The following is a 23328-nucleotide window of genomic DNA, read 5'->3' as shown; positions in this document are numbered from 1 at the left end:
CACAACTTAAGGTAATGTTTATGTATGTTTAATGTATGCCTTAGTTTGAGGTTGTTTTTGCATTTCAGAAAATGTTTTCTTTAAAAACAATGTAATATCGCACTTAAATGTTTAGTTTGTGAGCGATATTGTAATGTAGGCAATACAAAATTTTCTATTTCCGAAAATTAAACCAAACTAGCTCTTCAATAACACAAAAGTATTTATCAGATTTCTTGATTAATTGATGGAATAATCGGTAGGATCAATTACTAAAATAATCGATAGCTGCAGCCCTAATCTCGAATAAGATCCTCCCTCAGATTAACAAGAGCAGCACACACTCTTAGAATCTTGTCAATTTTAGGAGCCATAGTGATCGGAACAACCTGGGACAGTATTTTGTAAACTTTCAAACGTCGAATTGCTCTTTCAACATGAATTCTCACACGTGCGATTCGTCTAGTACTCGTCACCTGTTCCTCAGTTAGCTGTCCACGCTTTCTTGTGAAAGATGGCATTACCAACTTCACTTTTCTCTCAAACAGCAAGTCTTTTATGGTAAAGCCTCTATCTGCCATGACCTCATCTCCAGGCATTAAGTAGTCCAATATGCCTGAGCCCATAGTTATAAATTTGTCACTGCATCGCCCTCCATATGCTGCAGAAACATAATTAGTCCACATGGGGCAACTATCTTGCACTCAGCGCAATTGCCTTTGTACACCGACGCATGTATCATTCCTATTTTGCACAGCGGACTTTTCCCTCCACAGACGCACGTCAGTAAATTAAGGAATGTATTTGCGCTCCCGGGGGCAGTTCAGCGAAAAGAGGAGGCGTGTTCAGGCGCATACGTTACTTGGTGCCATTTTGCAGTTTCAGAAACCAAATCCGCCACTGACCAGGAGAAACCTGGTCTAAAGTCAGTGGCGCTAGTCTAAAGTCAGTAGCGCGTTATTCAGATGCTATTTTAGGGGCGCATGCTTGGCCATAATGTAGCGTGTGCACAATGCGCGTACACTTCTCTCATCTAAAACGGACGCAGAAGTTCCCATTTTTGCAAACCATACATAATTACAAAGACAAATATTACTGAAAATGCGCTTCAGGTGTTTGGATAGATCAGGAGGCACTTTACAGTACAGTCCTCAAAAAGTCGCAGCATTCTTTGTGGCTTGTTGTGATTTACACAACATTTCCATGAATCATGGATGTGTTGATGACATAAATGAGGAAATATTAGAGGAAATATTAAAGAGACGTGATGTTGAACTACGGCGGGATCTGGTCCGGGAGTAATACGCGATGCGCTCCTGATGGAGCGGGTGGACGGAGATGGAGTGGGGGGAGGAGGAATGGGCACAACAGGAGCAGGTGGTGCGTTTGGAGGCCCACGCTCCATGGCTGCAGCGATCCTCTCCAGACTTGAGGAGATGCGCCCAAGAGGCCGCAGCAACATCGTCACCCGGTCAAGACATTTATTACTTTGCCGCATCCCGGACAGCTCCCGCTGGCGTGCGCCAGGCGAATCCGCCGTCATAATAGCAATCCACCATGGAACAAGCGTGCCTGCTCTTAAAGGGAATGTGAGATGACGCTCTGATTGGTTTATTACACGTTACGCCCAGACCACACCTAGCTACTTCAGACCAACCCATTTTAGATTTGCGTCAGGCCCAAGAGTCATTTATCCCGCCGGTATAATAGCAACAGCGCCCGAGATCTGCCCACAAAGCTACTTGCATTTTGCGTTTCAGATCGTTAAAATAGGGCCCTGAGAGTGAAGAAGTACAAGAGACCAACAGGAGAACATGAAGGAGGACATGGAGAGAATGAGAGCACCACAGACTGAACGGAACAGATAGAGGAGCAGACCGAGAGGAGCGGACAGAGAGAGACAGAGAAACTCAAACACTCAAACTTCTCCCTTCCGTGTAAGTCTCTTTCTAAGACCGGTGTTTGTTGTGTGAATTGTATGAAGCGATGGCACTTTTAAAGGACGTTTGACTGGCATAGAGTTCTCTTTACAGGCTATGTCCCAGGAGAGGAGCCAAACGGCAAAGAAGCTGGTTGTCAGCGGAGACCTCTGGACATTTTAATCTCTCACTCCTGTTCTGTTGGACCATTGTTAGCTTGATTTTAGTTGGTTGTGTTTTAGTTTTTAAATTCTTTTAAAGGAGGAATTTTAATTGGGTTATTTTATTCTTTTTAAATAAATTTGTTATTCCTCAACTGGTTTTTATTAGAGCCCGACCGATATACTGTATCGGCCGGACGATATTATCGGTCGGCCGATATTATCGGTCGATATGAGCTAATTGCATTTAAATCGAAACATGAGAAACAGAGTCTCATGCTTCACTCATGTTATGAGTGTTGCATAGTTTGCCCACCAGAGGGAGGTCTGCAACTCCCCAGTTGACAACAGCGCCAGAAATCCACTACAGAAGAAAGCTATCAGCCAAGCCAGTGGCAGAGCATTACACCCGGCATGGAGATGTACTGTTTTGACGGTGAGTCTGTCGTTCGTCATGTGAAATGATTGTAGATTTAGTTCCTACACTGTATATAAAAACGGTGTGGTAGTTCTAGCTAACGGTCCTATCATTATCACTTCTAAATATTATGTAACATCACTTACAGCCGCTAATGCATTGCTATATTAGATTAGCCACAAAGATAACTAATACCATGTTTATCAGTGGAAGAGCGCGAACGTTAATAAGAGGTCAAACTATAACGTTAGCGTTTAACTTATTCTAAATATATCTGCAGTGTTTCCCACATAATGACCGCATAACTGTGGCAGGGGGGCGCGTAACTAGAAGTTATGTACAGCGTGCCTCGAAAAAACGACAACTGTTACGTTATTCTAACGCTAACATAGCTTCCTTTTTAGCAGGCCCCTTAAATGCTTGCTATTAACTTGTTTGAAGGTGGTTCTTCTCAAAATTGACAGCGGTGTGTTCATGACACTAACGTTAACCATTCAACTTCGAATTGATTCCGTAATCTTCTCTGAGCTGAAAGCCGGTAACAGTAGGCTAACTTTAGGTTCGCCAGCGCATGACGATGTTTTGATTCAGACTGCACAAAGAGAAGAGGAGAAGATATACGGGACCGTTGTGAATGTGTCTGTGAGAGCAAATATAGTGTAGTTACAGTAACTACAGTAGGTGCGTCAGAAATGATTAAACCACAGGGGACATGTAAATAAATGTGAGCTGAACAATCTTTTCTTTTTTTTATTCAGCACTGTGGGGGCCATCTATCAAGATAGGAGGAGCTCTCTAACAGGTTCCAAGGCAGAGATGTTGTGCTTCCTGTACTACAACCTGCCACTTCTCAACTGGCAGCACTAAGGAGCACCCTGTTCAAGACATTTTTCAAAACACTGTTCAAATATTAAAGTTCAGAGCAAGACAGAGTAAAAGTCTAAAAATATAATTTGTAAAAAAGTAGTGAAGGAGGAAAACCTCTTGCCTGTGTGTTGTATATATTGAGAACATTCTACATTGTTTTAATTATATTTTGGTATTATTTATTTATTTTATATTTTATATTTATTTATTTTATATGTAGCTATACTTTTAACTTATTTTAATTTTATTTTCAATTCATTGACATGGTTTTGTGGAATATTGAATTTGTTTGGTATAGCTCTTTTACTTCAACTTTAGTATTATCATTTATTTACAGTACACAGACTGTTAAAACCAGCTTCAACTGGAAGTAAGTAAAAGTTTATAAAATGTTTAAAACCAGACTGTTTTTTGATCATTAAAAAATATAAACTTTTGATGTGCAATTGTTTAGTCATTGAGCCTGTAATCTAAGGCTTTTTTTAACATAATCCCTTCTTGAAAATGGTTTATACAGCCCACATACATAGAACAGGCAGATATTTTGCTATTGAATGTTGTGTAAGTGCAGTTTATAGGAAATGGGTCCAATATCCAGTTTATTTTCAAAATCAAAATATCGGCTTATAAATCGGCTCTTTTCGAGTTAATACCGGCATCGGCCCCCAAAAATCCATATCGGTCGGGCTCTAGTTTTTATTCATTGTTTTAAATACACTTGCTTACTGCTCTCCCCCGGTACAAAGGACCTGTTTTTAATCTTTATTCTTGAATTGGAATCTTTGTAATTTTAAGAGGTCCTAGGCCTCACTTAAAAACCTAGGTGGCGTTGTCGGCCCCATACACAAATGTTATAGTTTATACGCGCTCCCGCGAATGAAACAGCAATTTTCTCTGAGCTCATAGCTACAACACTGATATGCCAAACTAACGTTACATCAGCATGTACAGTATGAAGTACTTAAGCAAAACGTTTTCTTTTAACGTTTTTAAATGGTGTTAATCTGAAAAGTGTTTCAGCCGTCCCTGTTCTCCCATATCACGAAATAAATAACCAGTATTTATATCTATCTTGCTGCATAAAACATGGAATAACTGTAACGTTAGAGTTTAACTTACGAGGTCAGCCTTCGATGTCTTCATTGCTGCTGCTAGCCGTTTCTGACACAGTTAGCCGGACTAGCTTTCTCCTCTTCTTCGGAGGTGGTTGGTCGTAGCCCAGATAAAGCTCCGGATCAGGGTGCAGTTCTGTTGGCTTTTTTTTTTGAAGAAATGGAAAGAGCAAACATACACTCTCTTTGGAGGGTGTTTTAGTTTCAAAGCTGCAAGCCACGCTGTTTTGCGTTCCTTATTCCTTGGCATGGAGTGCAAAGCATAGGGCGCTAGACACGGACAATTTCTTCGAAGTTGCTGATGTTTGAAGCAAGACGTTTCCGACAAAATCTTAAATTTTCTTGAATTGTTATGGCAACCAACAACGGCACAAGTTGAACCTGAGCTCATGTTAACAACACTTAAACGCAACTAATTCTAATCAATATGTTGCCTTCTCTGTTGATATCATGGTACGCTAGCAACTTAGCGAGTAGAGGTTAGCCGCTGAACCGGAAACACAATACCGGAAAGCGGAAGGTCACCCATTGGTTGCTGGAGAAACAAGTGGATATGAATATATTGACATCAAACCACCCGTAATAGGACCTGTAATAGGTCTCGTCTCAGACATCCTCTTACAAATTTCACAGCTGTTATTTCGTGAAAGTCTTAAAGCGTAACTCTCGCCAAAATGCATCCTAGGGTATTTTTGTGAATGTACGTGAGTCAAACTTTAGTTTAAAAGCATATTTAGGACCGAATTGCCACTTTTAAGATTGACCGTATTCTCGTTTTTGGGTCAAATGGCCTTTTGAATGGGAGTGCTAGGGGCACTTTTATGCTAGTCTCAAAATAGCTATTTTCGAAATACTAAGAAGGCTCGACACAACATGAAACTATGCTCGAAGTATCACCAGGGGATCTACACATGAACGAAAGCATTGATTTAGTAATTCTGTGTAAATACCTTCTTAGTATTTCGAAAATAGCTATTTTATAGATATGTAAAAAAACTATTTACAAAGAAAATGCACAGCACACCAAAGAGGTTAACCTGTTGTGCTTTTAGGACAAGACAACCTTGCCAGAGGGCCTCCTTGTGTACTGAGGCCACGCCCCATCAGAATATTAAATTCTGTGTTCAGCAATAAACTGAACAGCGCAGACTGCCACGTCCCGGTGCCGGAATACCCCACAGGGAAACACAGCCACACTCCACAGCCGCCAGCACCCCAACCACTGCGTCCAATCCAGCCACCAGCCAACGGCAACGCAGCGCCCCGCGCAGCGATGCCCCAGGCACCAAAACGAGGAAATGAAACCCCTGCCCCTATTCGGCCCCGCCATCACCGGCACCGCACCCCGGCACCCAACCCCATCCCGCGGCATGGAGCGATAAGTGGAAAGTGAGTGCCGCAGCGAGCGAGGAAATTGTTGATTAAACAGGAAAAGTCAGTATGGCAGTTTTGGGGATTTTATAAGTCTGACCGTATTCAGACCAATGTCTTCTGCAAATTATGCAAGACCATCGTCCCCACCAACACTGGTAATACCACAAACTTGTTTTACCACCTTAGCCGCGCTCACACTTTGAAGCACAGCCGTATTCGCCAGGAATGTCCAACAACATCTGCAGCTGCAACACCGCACAAGCAGCAGACCACCATGGAGAGGTACTCTGCATCAGCGCCTTACTAAACGGTACAAAGAAATAATGGAGGCAGACATGCTGAGCACTGTCGAGAAGCCAGGTTACCAGCCCTAGTTTGATTTCAATATATACAAAAATGAGAAACCTATTAAATAAATAACCTTTAAATATGCATTTTATAGACAATTAGTCACTGATGAGGATGCTAAGGGATTTGCTGAAGACTTAAACACAAACTAAAAGCTGTGAAAGTTTTGAGACGATGTTTGGAAAATATTACAGTTGGTTGAATGTCAAAATATTCATAAATGAGAAACGTGTTGAAATAATAATCTTTAAATTTGCATTAGCCAACAAAATAGCCAACAGATCACTGATATTGATAAGGTATTTTCAAAGGATTTTTTTCACAAACAGCTGTGAAATTTGTGAGGGGATTTGTGAGACATATTACAGGTGGTTTGATGCCAATATATTCATTAATCAGAAAATGGTTGAAACTACCATCGTTATTGGTAACTATAGCCTACATCCTTATTTATCTTTATTTATTTTTATTAATTCACGAGTGTGAAATGTTTAATGGCTCTCCCTCTCTATAATGTAAGTGGTTTGAGATTTCTATGTTGTAAAAAAGTTAATAAAGATTAAAATGAGTGGAGTAGCACTTTTACGACGGTCCCTAACTACCTCTATAGTGACGGGCGCATTGGACAGACATTCAGTTCTTTGCGCTCTAAACTGTGTCGTCATTTTTGGTGAGTTTGAGTTAACTAAAACTGTGAAACATCTGTCTATATAAGCTCTCCAACATACCCTGAAACTGGGGGAAATCAAAGTATTGACACGGAGCTATTGAAGGTAACATCTACGAAAACCGACGAATGTCAAACATGCATGTCACCCTGCGCGCAGTGATGATGTGCAGCAGTTTTATTTAATAAAGGTTGAATAAAGTTCATGTTAATTACATCAGTTGAATATTTTGACTTTTTATTCTTTAAAAGATGAAATTATTTGCATCGTTGATACGCTCTGTACGGAGTAAACGCTGTTGTGCATTTCCGCGTCAAAGGCGAAGGCGTTACTTTTCCCCACTTTTCTCGAAAACTATTGGTCCAAAAGACATCATTTAAAGTGTAGACCAATCAATGGATAATGCCCTGGAGAAGGAGCACATAAACTGGCTTTATTGGCAGAGGAGTGCTGAAGTGTGATAAGTGTACGTTATAGTTATACATACTGATACCCACCTCGCTGATCTGCAGGTGGAATCGTGTGGAATCAATATGATGAAGGTCACCAATAAAAGGAAGAGACCACGGTCCTGGTGGAAAGTTTGGCGGCACCCTGTTCTTCAAAACATCAGTCAACAACAGAAAAACAAACAGAAATATCAAAATACTCCTGCCGTCCATCCACTCCAAGTCGAGTACGCTGTATATTGTCTCCATTTGTTAGCTTATTTAGGCTAGTTTCTTTATTCTAAGTCGTTAATTTAACTATCGCTGCTGAAATGTTTTTTTTTTAACGGAAGATAGGATAAGACTTCCTGTTTGCGTGCCTGTGACCTACAAAATAAAAGCACGTCCTGCATCAGATACTCAACGTACTCTTACAGATTGACCAATTTCAGGATTGAAATAATTGGATTTTAACTATAGATGCATTCATTTGTACATATTATTTTAATGTTGGAGCAAGTAAAGGTGGGGCTAGTGTAACTGCTTTATATTACTGGGTACTTTATATACTACTTGGTAGCTTCATATTAAATAGGTAGGCTATAGTTAATTAGTTGATTAAATTTTGATAGTTACAGTAAGGTGAGGGTTAGGGGCTAGGAAAAGCACTGTCGGTCAGGGTCCTTACAAGTATAGAAGTAAAATCATAAGGTGGAGGTGAAATGCCATATATCTTTATTACTGATTAAAAAAACTGAATTATTTTACTGCTGCACCCTTTGATACTGAGTCAAATGTAACTTGTATTTTGAGATCATGAACCAGCTCAACATGTTACATACACCTGCAAAAAAATCCTTCTACTGTACAAGTTAAAAACGTATTATTATGTATTTGAATATAACTTTACTTTTTTGTTTAGGCTACCTCTGATTCACTGACTGATTACTGACAAATTATTTTTATTAAAAGGATTAGGAATACTTCTGGTTTCCATAGCACACGCATAGAGACAACAACCAACTGGAAGTGTTCAAGCTCCAGCCTTGTTTTTCAGTTCAGAGGCGCACCCAAGAGGCCACCCGTGTTACATAACATTTCCTTATTGGGGCATTTTCCCCCCAGGCTCCTCAACTCCTCTCTCAGATAACATGAGAAAACACCATCATCCTGTTTGCAGGACCACATTGATTTTACAGAGGGCCTTTTGAAATATACTAATCATGATTTTTCATGCACTTTTTGAATATATGGACTTTACTGGTTGGCTGTTGTTGAGCTTTCTAGTGTTACTCCTGACAGATGTGGTCAGAAACTGGAGGCCACACAGCTTTCCACCTGGACCCAGGGCTGTGCCTTTTCTTGGAGATGTCTTTACAGGAATTGATTTCAAAACAATGGAAAAGGTGAGGTGACACCGTACCACTTCATTTTAGATTAGATTTAGAGAACGGGTAGAGAAGAGTTGATCTTTAATATCCTATAGGCAATTTTACTTATATAAAGTAACCTTGTCAACATGATAGTTACAATGAATATAAGAACACCATAATATTGCAACTCTTAATTGTTTTCTCATCTACTGTCATATTGATATAAGTGCATATTCATTCATTTTACCCAAAACAACGTTTTTTTTTCTTCTCTATTTATATGCTAGAGGGTAAACAAAATAATGCACTATGGAAATTGACTTTAAATATCAAATAACAGTGACAATTACAAACTATAAAGTTTCTTGACAAACACAACGAGTATGTAAGTTATCCAAGCAAATTAGCAACATAGAATAATTTAATCCATCCATCCATCTTCGTCCGCTTATCTGATGTCGGGTCGCGGGGGGAGCAGCTCCAGCAGGGGACCCCAAACTTCCCTTTCCCGAGCCACATTAACCAACTCCGACTGGGGGATCCCGAGGCGTTCCCAGGCCAGGTTGGAGATATAATCCCTCCACCTAGTCCTGGGTCTTCCCCGAGGACTCCTCCCAGCTGGACGTGCCTGGAACACCTCCCTAGGGAGGCGCCCAGGAGGCATCCTTACCAAATGCCCGAACCACCTCAACTGGCTCCTTTCGAAGCGAAGGAGCAGCGGCTCTACTCCGAGCTCCTCATGGATGACTGAGCTTCTTACCCTATCTCTAAGGGAGACGCCAGCCACCCTCCTGAGGAAACCCATTTCGGCCACAAGTACCCTGGATCTCATTCTTTCGGTCATGACCCAGCCTTCATGACCTTCATGTCCTCACTCGCGAACAAAACCCCAAGGTACTTGAACTCCTTCACTTGGGGTAAGGACTCATTCCCTACCTGGAGTAGGCACTCCATCGGTTTCCTGCTGAGAACCATGGCCTCAGATTTAGAGGTGCTGATCCTCATCCCAACCGCTTCACACTCGGCTGCGAACCGATCCAGTGAGTGCTGAAAGTCGCAGGCCGATGATGCCATCAGGACCACATCATCTGCAAAGAGCAGTGATGAGATCCCCAGCTTCGGGCCCTTCGGTACCCTGCAACTGCCTCTGGAGTCCTCTGGGATAACATGTCCCGGAAAGACTCCTTCTTCAGTCGGACGGCTTCCCTGACCACCGGTGTCCACCACGGTGTTCGTGGGTTACCGCCCCTTGAGGCACCTAAGACCACAGCTCCTCGCCGCAGCTTCAGCAATGGAAACTTAGAAAACTAGAATAATTTAAATGTTAACATATTAGAATAAAAGGGTTTTACAGAGGGGATTTTGGATATCTCCTTTTATCACTGCATAATCAGAATATGGTGTCAACAGCCATAACAAAATCCTTTTTTGCCACGTTTTTAGATATAATATGTTACATAAATAAGGCTATGAATGATATCTGAACAATCCGCTCTGTGAAAACCTTCAGAATATAGATAGGAGTGAAACTGGAAAGTTTGGTGTATGTACAGTACAGGCCAAAATTTTGGACACACCTTCTCATTCAATGCGTTTCCTTTTTATTTTCATGACTATTTACATTGTAGATTCTCACTGAAGGCATCAAAACTATGAATGAACACATATGGAATTATGTACTTAACAACAAAGTGTGAAATAACTGAAAACATGTCTTATATTTTAGATTCTTCAAAGTAGCCACCCTTTGTTTTTTTATTAATAAGGGAACAAATTCCACTAATTAACCCTGACAAAGCACCTGTGAAGTGAAAACTATTTCAGGTGACTACCTCATGAAGCTCATTGAGAGAACACCAATGGTTTGCAGAGTTATCAAAAAAAGCAAAGGGTGGCTACTTTGAAGAATCTAAAATATAAGACATGTTTTCAGTTATTTCACACTTTAAGTACATAATTCCATATGTGTTCATTCCTAGTTTTGATGCCTTCAGTTAGAATCTACGATGTAAATAGTCATGAAAATAAAGAAACACATTGAATGAGAAGGTGTGTCCAAACTTTTGGCCTGTACTGTATGTGCTACTGAAGTGGAGATTTTTTTCCTCAGAGTCTGAGGAAAACCTATTTTGAGAAAGTGGCCTTTTAAAATATGGATAATAAAATATCAGATATTACGTCTTGCAAAATGAATAGGGTGTGGACAGAATGGACCAGAATCGATTGCAGTGAAAAGCCCACTGGGGGCGCTTTATTTGTTCTTAATACGACAAAAGAATGAGTGCAGCAGTGTAGCTCCCTTGTGGCGTGGCTAGTGAGCAGGGTTAGGGTAGGCCTTGGGGGAATTCTGCTGGGTAGGCAAGGTGCAGCAGGGAGCTCACTGGTGAAGTTCAGCAAGGAGAGGACAGGAGACCTTGGAGTCCAGCGGAGATTCATCAAGCTCCAGTTGTCCTTTGCTTGGGTTATGGGCTTCCTGGGTGTAGAGAAGCAGAGCAGTGGTTAGCCTGGCGTTGTGTTCAGCCCAGTCCTCCGCATGGATGACCACGTCATCCAAGTACGCAGCAGCGTAGTCCCGGTGTGGGGCCAGGATCTGGTCCATCATCCTTTGGAAGGTAGCCGGGGCTCCATGAACACCGAAAGGGAGTACTCTGTACTGCCAGTGGCCACTAGGTGTGCTAAAAGCCGTCTTTTGTTTTGCCTCCGGACTCAGGGGTACTTGCCAATAGCCCTTGGTCAGATCCAGAGTCGATATAAACCTTGCACGGCCTAACCGTTCCACCAGCTCGTCTACCCGGGGGAGAGGATAGCTGTCGAAGTTCGAGACTTTTTTCAGTTGGCGGAAGTCATTACAGAATCTCCAAGAGCTGTCTGGCTTTAGGATCAGCACTATAGGGTTAGACCAGAGGCTGTGGGATGGTTCGATTACCCTGAGCTGGAGCATTGTTTTGACTTCCTCCTCCACCACTTGTCGTCTGGCTTCAGGGATTCGGTAGGGCCGTTGCCGGATAATAATAATAAAAAATTGAATTTATATAGCGCTTTTCATGGACTCAAAGTCGCTTTACAGGGCAGGGTAGATTAAAAACATAACAAAACAAGTAGAACAAAACCAAACAAAACAAGTAGAACAAAACAAGATTCAGATGAAAAATGGAGGGGGGGCAGGGGGGCTATGGGTAGGCAGAGTTGAAGAGATGGGTCTTGAGGCGGGACTGGAAGATGGTGAGGGACTCAGAGGTGCGGATCTCTTGGGGGAGGGAGTTCCAGAGCCTGGGAGCTGCTCTGGAGAATGCTCTGTCCCCAAAACTGCAGAGTTTGGACTTTTGGATGGAGAGGAGACCGGCTGAGGTGGATCTGAGGGACCGTGAGGGTTGGTAGGGGGAGAGGAGGTCAGTAAGGTATGAGGGGGCCAGATGGTGGAGAGCTTTGTAGGTGAGGACCAGGATTTTGTAGGTGATCCGTTGGGAGATAGGAAGCCAGTGGAGTTGTTTTAGGACTGGAGTGATGTGGTGCCAGGATTTGGAGCGGGTAATGAGGCGGGCGGCTGAGTTCTGGACCAGTTGGAGTCGGTTGATGTTGGTAGAGCTGATGCCGAGGAGAAGTGAGTAGCAGTAGTCCAGTCGGGAGGAGATGAAGGCGTGAATGAGTCTTTCAGCAGCGGGGGGTGTGAGAGAGGGTCTGATTTTGGCGATGTTGCGGAAGTGAAAGAAGGAGGCTTTAATGACTGGAGTGGAATCAAAGATAACGCCAAGGTTGCGGGCCTGGGGAGATGGGGAGACAATGGTGCCGTCGATGGTGAGAGTGGGGTTATTGGTTTTGCTAAGTGTGGATTTGGAGCCGATCAGAAGGAATTCTGTTTTGTCGCTGTTGAGTTTGAGGAAGTGGTGTTGCATCCAGGTTTTAATAGTTGACAGACAGGAGTTGATGTGGGAGAGGGGAGGATTGTGGGGGGATTTGGTGCTGAGGTAGATCTGGGTGTCATCAGCATAGCAGTGGAAGTCCAGGTTGAAGTGGCGGAGTATCTGACCAAGAGGGAGGATGTAGATGATGAAGAGGAGGGGGCCGAGTACGGAGCCTTGGGGAACGCCTTGAGTAACTGTGGCAGAGGTGTGGTTGTGGAGAGAGATGAAATGGGATCTGTTGGCTAGGTAGGAGTGGAGCCAGCTGAGTGCAGTACCTTCGATACCGAGGTCTTTGAGTCTGGTGAGCAGGATGTTATGGCTCACGGTATCGAAGGCTGCACTCAGGTCGAGGAGGATGAGGATGTTGAGGGAACCGGCGTCAGCAGAGGTGAGGAGGTCGTTGAGGACTTTGAGGAGAGCGGTTTCTGTGCTGTGGAGGGGGCGAAAACCAGATTGGAGAGGTTCGAATAGGTTATTGGCATGAAGATGGGTTTGTAGTTGTGAAGCGACTATGCGTTCCAGGGTTTTAGACAGAAAGGGGAGGTTGGATATTGGGCGGTAGTTAATGGTCCCAGGGGGAGTATGGATCTCATGCTGCACAACATTAGTCCTGCCAGGAATGGGGGGAAAAAACATCCCGGTTTTGATCGATCAACTCCCTAAGCTCCTGCAGTTGGGCTGGACCAAGGCCTTGTCCACAGTGGAATGGGGGTTGCTCAACATGGGCACAGGCCGTCAGCAGGGGCATGGGTTCAATCCATAGTTTGAGTAAGTTGATGGGGTAGGTTTGGACCGACTGCCGGGTGGCAAGGAATTTACATGACGCCGAGGGAATGAGGACCAAAACCCGTTCGCCCACTTGGAATTCCCAAGGTTGGGCCGGACGGTTGAAGGTATGCTGTTGGGCCCTCTGGGCCTCCGCCATATGGGAACGTACAAGCGGCATCACCCTCTCAATCCGGTCTTGCATCTCCTTGACATGCTCGATGGTGGTACGGAAGGGTGATGGCTGCTGTTCCCAGGCTTCCCGGGCCACATCCAGAAGGCCCCTAGGTTGCCGTCCGTACAGCAACTCGAAAGGGCTAAAGCCGGTTGACGCCTGTGGGACCTCACGGATGGCAAAGAGGACATAAGGGAGGAGAAGGTCCCAGTTTCGTCCGTCAACATCCATCACTCGTCGGAGCATTCTTTTCAACGTTTGATTGAAACGTTCGACCAGCCCATCCGTCTGGGGGTGGTAGACAGAGGTGCGGAGGTGATGGACCTTCAGGAGAGCACACAGGGCTTTTGTCAACCGGGACATAAAAGGGGTACCTTGATCAGTGAGGATGTCCTTTGGGATTCCAACACGGCTGAAGAGCATGAAGAGCTCCCGAGCAATGTTCTTGGCTGTGGCTTTTCGTAGGGGCACAGCCTCAGGATACCGAGTTGCATAATCCACGATGACCAGGATGCATTCGTGTCCGCGACCTGATCGTGGGAGGGGGCCCACTAGATCCATGCCGATTCGCTCAAACGGTACATCAATGATGGGAAGGGGGATGAGCGGGCTTGGAGGAGGCACTCGAGGGGAAGTGCGCTGACACGTGGGGCAACGTTGGCAGAAATTTCTCACCTCCGCTGTCATCCCAGGCCAATGGAACCGATCCCTAATTCGGGCTTCTGTATTCTGGGCTCCCAAGTGACCAGCCATTGGGTGGGTGTAAGCCAGGGTCATTACGGCATCGATCTGCGTGCGTGGAACAACCAACAAGTCCCGGCGCTCACCTTGGCGAACTGCGCTGTAGTACAGGAGTCCGTTGTGCACCCTGAAATATTGATCGGGGAGGGTCCTAAGTCACGGCTCCCCTTCCACCTGCAGGATCTGTCGCCAAGCGTGTTTTAAGCGATCATCTTCCTTCTGTTCCCGAGCAAATCTTCCTCCTCCAGTGATCTGTTGAAACAGTTCAGAAAAAGGATTAGGACCCCCCTGTCCCTGCTCACCTTCTTCGTCTCCATCGGAAGAGCCATCTTGGGCCAGTAGGACAGGTCGTTTCTCTGGCTGGGGCAGGGGGCGGTGATCCCGGAGGCGGTGATCCCGGAGGCGGCCTCTCCGTTTCTTTCCCCGCCCACCCCAAGCTTCAGGGAAACCAGGCCAGTCCCGGCCAAGAAGGGCCGACACGGGAAGCTCAGACAACATCCCTACCAACAAGGGCCAGGAACCAGAGGCATCTTGAACGACCACCCCGGTGGCTGTCACTTCCCGGATGTCTCCATGGACACAGGAGATGGGTAGCATGGTAGTGGGTCCAGGGGGTTCTCCTTCCAAGACGTCCGGGCGAATCAGGGAGACAGTGCTTCCGGAGTCGAGTAAGGTGTGGACGGGTCGGCCCTGAATGCGCACCCGACGGGTGGGAACCCGTGTTGGCTGGGAAGTGTGGATAGCACAGCCGGCAAGCCAGGTCCTGGTGGAGGGAGAGCGAATGCCTGGATCTGTAGGCATGGGCTCCTCTCTTGGTTGTGGTGGCCCACGTGGTGTAGGTGGGGGAGGACAAGGAGAGGGAATCCCTGTCTCACGTCTCTGAGACCTCATTGTGGTGGAACCTCGTTCACTGGGATCGTCCCGCATCAGGGCATTGGTAGCGATTGCTCGTTCCGTGGCCTCAGCCATCTGCGAGGGGTTTTCAGCAGCGGCCAGACTCACAATACGGCGTTCCGACTTTGGGAGGGCACGTAAGAAGCGATCCATCGCTACTCGTTCTGTGATCTGTTGGGCATTCAGTCGGTCGGGTTGGAGCAATCTCTGAGACGTACGTATGAGGCTGGTCATTTGTATTCGAACAGGTGTATCAGGCGAGTAGGACCAGGACTGAAACTGCTGGGCTGCTGCTACCGAAGAGAGTCCCAGCCGAAGCAAAATTTCTTGCTTCAGGGTGTCATAGTTCCTTGCATTCGGCCACGGCAAAGTCTGATAGGCTCGTTGCGCTTCACCCGTGAGGTTGGGGGCTAGGATATCTGCCCAATTAGCCCGAGGCCACCGTTCTCTGGCAGCAGTCTGTTCAAAGGTGTAGCGATATGCCTCCACGTCATCGTCTGCGGTGAGCTTTGTCAGGTGGGAGCGGGCGATATCATGAGCAGTTTGGGGGCCCAGAGGTCCACTGGGGTCTTGCATCCGCAGGAGTTGCTGAGTCAGGGCACCAAGGGCTGTTGTAACTTGCTGTGATTCTCGTTGGCCCTGAACAAGCGCCTGCAGGATGACTTGCATAGGGTCCCCCGCGGCCGCTGCAGCAGGACGGGAGGGTGTCTGTTGGGGCGGTGAAGCAGTCAAATCCATTCTTCTCATGCCCGCATTCTCCACCAGTGTGGCGGGACAAGAATGGACCAGAATCGATTGCAGTGAAAAGCACACTGGGGGCGCTTTATTTGTTCTTAATATGACAAAAGAATGAGTGCAGCAGTGTAGCTCCCTTGTGGCGTGGCTAGTGAGCAGGGTTAGGGTAGGCCTTGGGGGAATTCTGCTGGGTAGGCAAGGTGCAGCAGGGAGCTCACTGGTGAAGTTCAGCAAGGAGAGGACAGGAGACCTTGGATTACAGCGGAGATTCATCCAGCTCCAGTCGTCCTTTGCTTGGGTTATGGGCTTCCTGGGTGTAGAGAAGCAGAGCAGTGGTTAGCTTCAGTGGCAAACACAGACTGACCTGCTGTTGTTTGTGTGGCTCCTTTTGTGCTGCCCTGACGAAGGCAAACAAGAGGCAGCTGGAGGCGGTAATCAGTGGCTGCCAGCTGTGTCTCGTTACAGGCAGGCTGCTGAGCCATGGGCTTGTGTTGCCAAACACAAGGCATATGCCCGGCATGGCAACGATCCACGGGCCGTGTGCCCACAAGGGTAAAAAGAAACAACTAACAGATATTGACATTACACCAGTTAATTACTACATTAAAGGTGCTCTAAGCGATGTTGGGTGACGACACTTCTTGTTGACGTTCAAAGTATTTTCAAACAAAACGAGGCTAGCTCGCCCCTCCCTCCTCCTCATCCCATCCCCTCCCTTCTGTGCTTCCGCGCATTAACCCCCCAACCCCCACCCCCAAATCCTTCTTGTCGGTTATTGGCTGGAACGCTGGAAGACTATTATGTTTCGTGGTGCAGGTTGGCACAGTTTGTTTTTGTTGGCGTTTGTGGAACCTGGGCTGTCTACAGAGACCACGTTTTTTTTACAGTGTAGCGCAGATAGTGAGGAGATGTTTGCTGTATATGACAAAAAAAATGTGTAGCTTAAAAAACGTGTCTCATCGCTTAGAGCACCTTTAAGACATATATTTTTGTATTACAAGTTTTCTGAAATGTTGTGTTTAAATTTGCAAATGAGGCATTATCTAATGCTAACTTTTGTTGAATTTAGGAAAAAAAGGTGCCAAAAAAAGGTGCAAATAGACAAAGACCTTATAATTGGATGTTTTTTTTGTCTAAGAGAAGACATGCGCCAGAAGCTAAATAGCCCAAAAACAAAAAATTTAAAAATTATGGTTTTGCCTGGGGTGTCTTCCCTTAACACAGACAAACTGCATCAACACAAGAACAGTGGGCACAAGGTGAAACTAACAGTATTATATAAGCATGCAAGTTCAACCTTTTGCAGTGGTTGCAGGGGGCTGTTAAACTTTAACTTTACAGTTATAGTTATTTTCCATGAAGTGTTGTTGAAATTGTCTACTCTTTTTAAGCATTTCACCTGAAAAAAACTGCCTTCAATTCAATATGTAGTTCATATATAGAAGGAATACAAGTCTTTGTGAAACATTCCCTCTTATTTGTTTTGAAATGCAGCTTTCTCAGCAGTACGGTCCAGTGTTCAGCCTGAGGAAAGGCAGTGAAAGGATGGTGTTTGTTTCAGGATACAAGATGGTCAAAGAGGCTCTTATTAACCAGCTAGACAGCTTTACTGATCGACCTATTATCCCTCTCTTCCATGTTATCTTCAAGGGACTTGGTGAGTATACGTAACAAATGAGGGAAAAATAGAAGCCATAGGAATAGAAAGAGAGTAGAATGGACATTCCCATTCAAATCATGATAGCTGGAGGGTCATGATACATTTTTACATGTATGTATATTGCAAAAGAGCTGTGACTGTGTGTTTTGCAGACAACCAAAACAAGCAGTGGAATAGTATGAAGCATGGAGAGCCAGAGTAAATTACTTTAACTAGTGTATTATTAAAGCATGGCTAAAGCATGGCTAGCCAGCTGTCCACTAGTTAGCTATAGCTAGCTAAACAGCAACAGGTCCCTCCGCCTCCACGCCACTCCAGAGACGGACAAGCTATCTAGCTAATTTGTCTCGGAAGTTGACACTCACTCTTCTCCTGGCAAAGTAGTCTTCAACACACTTCACAGCCCCACTGACGTCTGTTGTCAACTAACAACTTACAACAATCGCCATTTTTGTTTTTACTCATCATTTGAAAATGACAAAGTTCAATGTCTGTTTTACTCATTCTTTTTCTATGTTGAGAGTATGGTACAGAAAATGTCTTTTGTTGTATCAAGCTCTGCCCCAAAACTAAATATATTTATGCTGTGTTAAATAATTTAACCAAAAAACATAGCTTCAGCCAACTCGCATGGGACAAAGTATATTCAGTCAATGCAGAATAGTGTTGATAGTTCCACGTCTACTTGGACCTTGTCCCTCCCTGCAAGGATGCACTAAATGCAGAACACTACCAAATTAGAAGTGACAATAACTCCTTATTTTCAATGTACTGTATGTGCTCAGAAATGATGAACTTTTAACACTGTGTGTTCACTTTTTTAATAATTTTATATTACATTCCCTCAGGCGTAGCTATGAGCAATGGTTACCTGTGGAAGAAGCAGAGGAAGTTTGCCAACACTCACCTGCGTTACTTTGGAGAGGGCCAGAGGTCACTTGAAAAATACATTCAAGAGGAAAACAACTTCCTCTGTGAAGCCTTGAAAGAGGAACAAGGCAAGTAGAGATTCATCTGTTATTTCACTTGACTGATTTTACATCCTTATGTGATATCATTAGTTGAATTGAATTAACTGACGGTTCCCAGGAAGACCATTCAACCCCCACTACATCATAACAAATGGAGTGGGTAACATCATCTCATCTGTGCTCTTCGGACATCGGTTTGAATACAGTGATCAAAGCTTTCGGAAGTGTCTGGAGTTGGACAACGAGGCCATTCTGCTCCTTGGTTCAGCCCAGACTCAGGCAATTACTGATCTTACTCAATTAACCATGTTGTGATCATACAACAAACTGTGCTGTTGCTCTGTAACTGATCTGAGTTTGTCCTATTGACAGCTGTATGATGCCTTCCCGGGCTTGCTGAAGTACCTGCCTGGACCTCACCAGACTGTACATGCCAACTATAAGGAGATCATGAATTTCTTGAAAAAGGAAGTAGAGAAGCACCAGGAGGAGTGGAACCCTGATGACCCTCGTGATTATATTGATGCATACCTGTCAGAAATGAAAAAGGTAAGATATTTCTACATTTTTCGTAAAGCTCAATGGAATCCTGGCAAAGGATAGCTTTACAGTTGTTCACGTTTGTCATGAAACAATCGGCAGGTTCCCCCCCGTAGTATTCTCCGTGACATCACCCAGCTGAATGAAGTCTACACTCGCCTCCTGTTGCAGCAGCTAACCTGTCACTTAAAGAAGAATTCCCTTTACTATGCAGAACTTTAAGCCTGAATATATATGAAATGGTTAAAACAAATTCACCCCCAGTAAAAATAGTAAAAAAATAAAAAAAACTTGTTTTTTGCTTGCTGTAATCATTCCTGCTGTTTATACAAGCCATGGACAGATCTTTTTCTAATGCTATTCCAATGTAAGTGATGCAGGACAAAATGCACAATCCACAGCACAATGTATGATGTCATTGATAGAAAAAAGATGATCCCCATGCTGGCTTCAACATTGAAACCCTGCTGGTATGCATCCTCGACCTGCTGGAGGCTGGTACAGAAACTTCTTCCACCACTTTACGCTGGGCCCTTGTATACATGATGAACTACCCAGAAATACAGGGTTAGTAATTTATTAATCACAATGGGCAAATTAATATTCTCATGATGATTATAGATGGTTCTGTGCTATTTCAAGTGTATAATGTCCAATGAATCTGCTTCCTAACTCAGAAAAAGTCCAGGCAGAGATAGACAGAGTAATCGGACAGTCTCGTCAGCCCACCATGGCCGACAGACCCAACATGCCTTACACGGACGCTGTCATCCATGAGATTCAAAGGATGGGAAATATTTTTCCCCTGGGGTTCCCCAAAATGGCCAGTAAAGATGCTACACTTGGAGGATATTTAATACCCAAAGTAGGGACTATTTACCAGACTCACCCAGACAATCTGTAATTTGTAAATGATTTATACACAGCTGATATCAACCCCTTATGCCTATTTTTCCAGGGCACAGCTATAAATACAATCCTTGCATCTGTGCTGTTTGATAAGAATGAGTGGGCGACCCCAGATATCTTCAATCCGGAGCATTTCTTGGATTCAGAGGGCCAGTTCTGCAGAAGAGACGCCTTCTTACCGTTTTCAGCAGGTTTGCTCAATACTCCTCCTCTTTCAGTGATACAATTTAGCTGACAGGAATTGCTGCCACCAACATACAGTAGTTCATGAGAGTATAGATGTAGACTGGTAACCTAAAGCTGCTGTCAACCGTTTCCCCACAGGTAAACGTGTGTGTTTAGGGGAGCACCTGGCCAGAATGGAGCTGTTTCTTTTCTTTACATCTTTCTTCCAACGCTTCACCTTCTCTCCTGTTCCTGGAGAAATGCCCAGCTTGGAAGTTGTACTGGGCTTCACCAATTCCCCTGAGGAGTTCAGGGTGCTAGCTTTGCCTCGCTGATTTGCTCCCACATTTTTTCATCCTTGCATTACAGTAGCACAAAGCAACAAATACCTTAGACAACAATATCCAAGTTTACATATCTGACTAGCAACTGAAAAGTATTTTGCAACTTGATGACATGGTCATTAAAGCCTCCAAACACCCACACAGGTGATTTCAGTTATTCTGGCTGATTAGACCTCTGCTCAGTTTGAAGGTGGGCTGGAGAATTGATAAGAATGAATTAGGTCATTAGGAATGATAAGGCTGTCATTTGTCCTGTCCTAACAGGTGCAACAAAACTAACAGGACTAACAGGAGGCTTAGGAAGATGTCAATCAATCAGTCTCTACACACCCACACAGTCCTGGGAATCAGCCAAACTGAAAACACCTTTAACATTCATAAACTGTTGATACATTAAGTGTTGCATAACATTTCTCTAAGTAGATTATTTATTAGTATGGAGCGACAGGAAATCATAATATATACTCATGTATCCATTAGAACAAAATGTCATGTAATAGCTCCACATTAATTAATCATGTTTTTCATGTTAGCCTCTTTGATTTTGTTACTAGTAAATCAAAAATGTATTCTGTATATTACATAACCGTCTATATTCATCTAAAGGCATGTCTTGATTTTTAACAAAATAAAAAGCAAAAGTTAAGTAATTTTTAAATCAGTATTAACCTTCAGGCTGATTCCTCATGATTCCATGACTCCTCGGCTTTGTGTTTGGGTCCTGCATGACCCTGGGGTTCTAAAGGGATAATGTAGAGCGAGCACATTTTGCGAGATTTGCCAAAATAGCAGAAGGTAGAGAAAGTGACTGACCAATCAGTCACGTATTCAATCAAGCCGTGCAATGAGAATGTTTTCTTCTGTTCTTAAATAAATTAAATAAATGGTTTTGGTTGTGTTACAGAGTTGTCCATTCACATAGATATTCAGGGTTTTGTTTGAAAAGCAAACACAGCTAAAACGTAATGGCAGTGAGCTTTCGCGATCACATAATTAAATGCATAATCAGCCAAAGTCCGCATATTTATGCGGGGGCTGCATTTTTTTCAAATACGCTGCACTTTTGCCGCATAAATTGACGATTTCTGTGAAAAATATGTGGGGCTTGCATGATTTCATAATCCCCACATTTTCGTTGCAAAAAAAGTCACATATATCTTAGCAGAAAGTTGAAAAATGTTGCGTTTAATTCACACAAGAGCAACCATTTTCCACTGTTGCCATGGGAACGTTATGAAGTGACGTAATTACGCGACGTGAACATCATCAAAAAGCAGGGTGCATAAGCAGCATTTTTTGTTTTTCAGTTTTTGCAAGTTCCCGCAATTTTTGAAAGTTCCCGCAATATTTGAAAGTTCCCGCAATTTTTGCAAGTTCCCGCAATTTTTGCAAGTTCCCGCAATTTCATAGCATAAATATCCCGCATATTCCATTGCATTTTTTAAGAAAACATGCCGTAACATAATCAAGTATTTCTGCCCGCAATAATCACAAAAAACTCTTTTTCTGGAAGGACTGTTTTTGGGAATTCTTTTACAAACATATTCCATTGGAGTAATGTTGAAAAACAAGCCTTCATCACAGGGATCTTTTTCTGCCCAGCCACCATGATGTTAAATGTCTAAGCTTTATTGCAATTGCTCTCTTCTCCATTGTTGTGCCAGCTGGAAGCTGACTGTGCTGGATGAAGCATGTGTAGTTGGTAGATTTTACTTCTCTTTACCTTAAAGGAGGATGGTGATCTTGTGCTTTTATTTTACTACTGTTGTCTCTCCTTCTTGTAGATCAGCCTGTTCATGACAAGCTTGTTTTTTGTGTTGAAGTTCTGTGGAGCAGTGATTCCTGATAAATTATGCTGACCATTTTTTCAACAAGCGTGTCCCATCCGTCCTTCCTTGTGCCGAATTACATCAGTTATTATTCCCTAACCAGTGGCCTGTACTACGAATCAAGATCAACATGCCTTGGATTTATTTCAGTTACCCTGCTTCACCTAAAGCCAGAGACACACCAAGCCGATAATCAGTCGTTGGACAGTCTGGCGAGGTCAGTGACTCAAGTCTGTTCGGCGTGTTCCGTGCCATCAGCCGTCCGAGGGGCCGTCAGTCTTCATTTTGGCTGATTTGACATGTATAATCGGCGGGGCGGGCACTGCCGGCAGTCGGACTCAAATGACCCATCTGATTGGTAGAGTGCTAACCCGGAAATGGGGAGCGGAATGAGCGTGACTAGAGTCTCTCAAAATCTGACAAAAATCTTTTAAACTGGCCTTTGTCAATCTGAAATGAAGACAGATTCAGCAACTGCATGGCCTATTGGTTGGTTCGGTGAACTATTTTAGTACAATATGAGATCGTATTCTGAACAAGCCGCCATGATAGTCTGTCTTTGAATTTCCGAAGAAACCAGACCCACGTGACACGTTTGTCCAATCAGCTGCCGGTTTTCATTTTTGGGCGACAATACAGATTAGCGCTGCCTGCTGTTATGGTTTTGTCGCTTTGGTGTGTTCCGAGGCACTTTTTAACCAACTCAGGGCGACTGATCAGTCCAACTGCCTTTTCTGCCGAGGGTCAGCTGTCTGGTTGGTGTGTCTGGGCCTTAACCTAACAACCCCGGTCCCGCATAAGCTGTCACGACGGTGGTTAACAACTAGTTCAATCAACCCAGGGTTTCCCAATCCAGTGCGTTCACATAAAAGAGGCACTGTTTGCACAGCATGACCAATCACAAACATCTACCAGAGCCGCATACTTATCAATATCACTTCCCCATCAGTCAGGACCAAGATCTGACCATAATTACACGTGTGCTTTCCATAAACTGCTGTTGCTTTAGCCTATTATTTAAGTTGCAACCCTGGCAGTGGTAAGCGATCGT

The 23328-nt window shown here is 44.2% G+C and overlaps 2 protein-coding genes across 3 annotated transcripts in view; one reads left to right on the top strand and one right to left on the bottom strand.

Annotated features, from left to right (window-relative positions):
• Positions 1–7634, bottom strand: part of LOC114560939 (cytochrome P450 2J1) — a 36791-nt gene extending 29157 nt beyond the window's left edge. Inside the window, exons 1-2 of one of the 2 annotated variants that reach the window (XM_028586567.1) lie at positions 7344–7432; positions 4464–4599 (exon numbers count right to left, since the gene is read on the bottom strand). In XM_028586567.1, the coding sequence (XP_028442368.1) occupies positions 4464–4487 (24 nt within the window). In that variant the 5' untranslated portion in view covers positions 4488–4599; positions 7344–7432. Of the gene's footprint in view, positions 1–4463; positions 4600–7343 lie in introns of both variants that reach the window. The other variant, XM_028586566.1, reaches the window with a different exon arrangement.
• Positions 7635–8406: 772 nt separating this feature from the next.
• LOC114560941 (cytochrome P450 2J2) lies at positions 8407–21336 on the top strand. The gene is made up of 9 exons (XM_028586568.1): positions 8407–8680; positions 17354–17516; positions 18368–18517; positions 18609–18769; positions 18863–19039; positions 19456–19597; positions 19708–19895; positions 19989–20130; positions 20264–21336. Exons 1-9 carry the CDS (start codon positions 8498–8500, stop codon positions 20437–20439), a joined length of 1482 nt encoding a protein of 493 aa, XP_028442369.1. The 5' UTR covers positions 8407–8497; the 3' UTR covers positions 20440–21336.
• Positions 21337–23328: the final 1992 nt, after the last annotated feature.

The sequence above is a fragment of the Perca flavescens genome, chromosome 9 (assembly GCF_004354835.1).
Source record: "Perca flavescens isolate YP-PL-M2 chromosome 9, PFLA_1.0, whole genome shotgun sequence".
Classification (NCBI taxonomy): Eukaryota; Metazoa; Chordata; class Actinopteri; order Perciformes; family Percidae; genus Perca; species Perca flavescens.
This window is presented reverse-complemented; position numbering and strand designations above follow the sequence as displayed.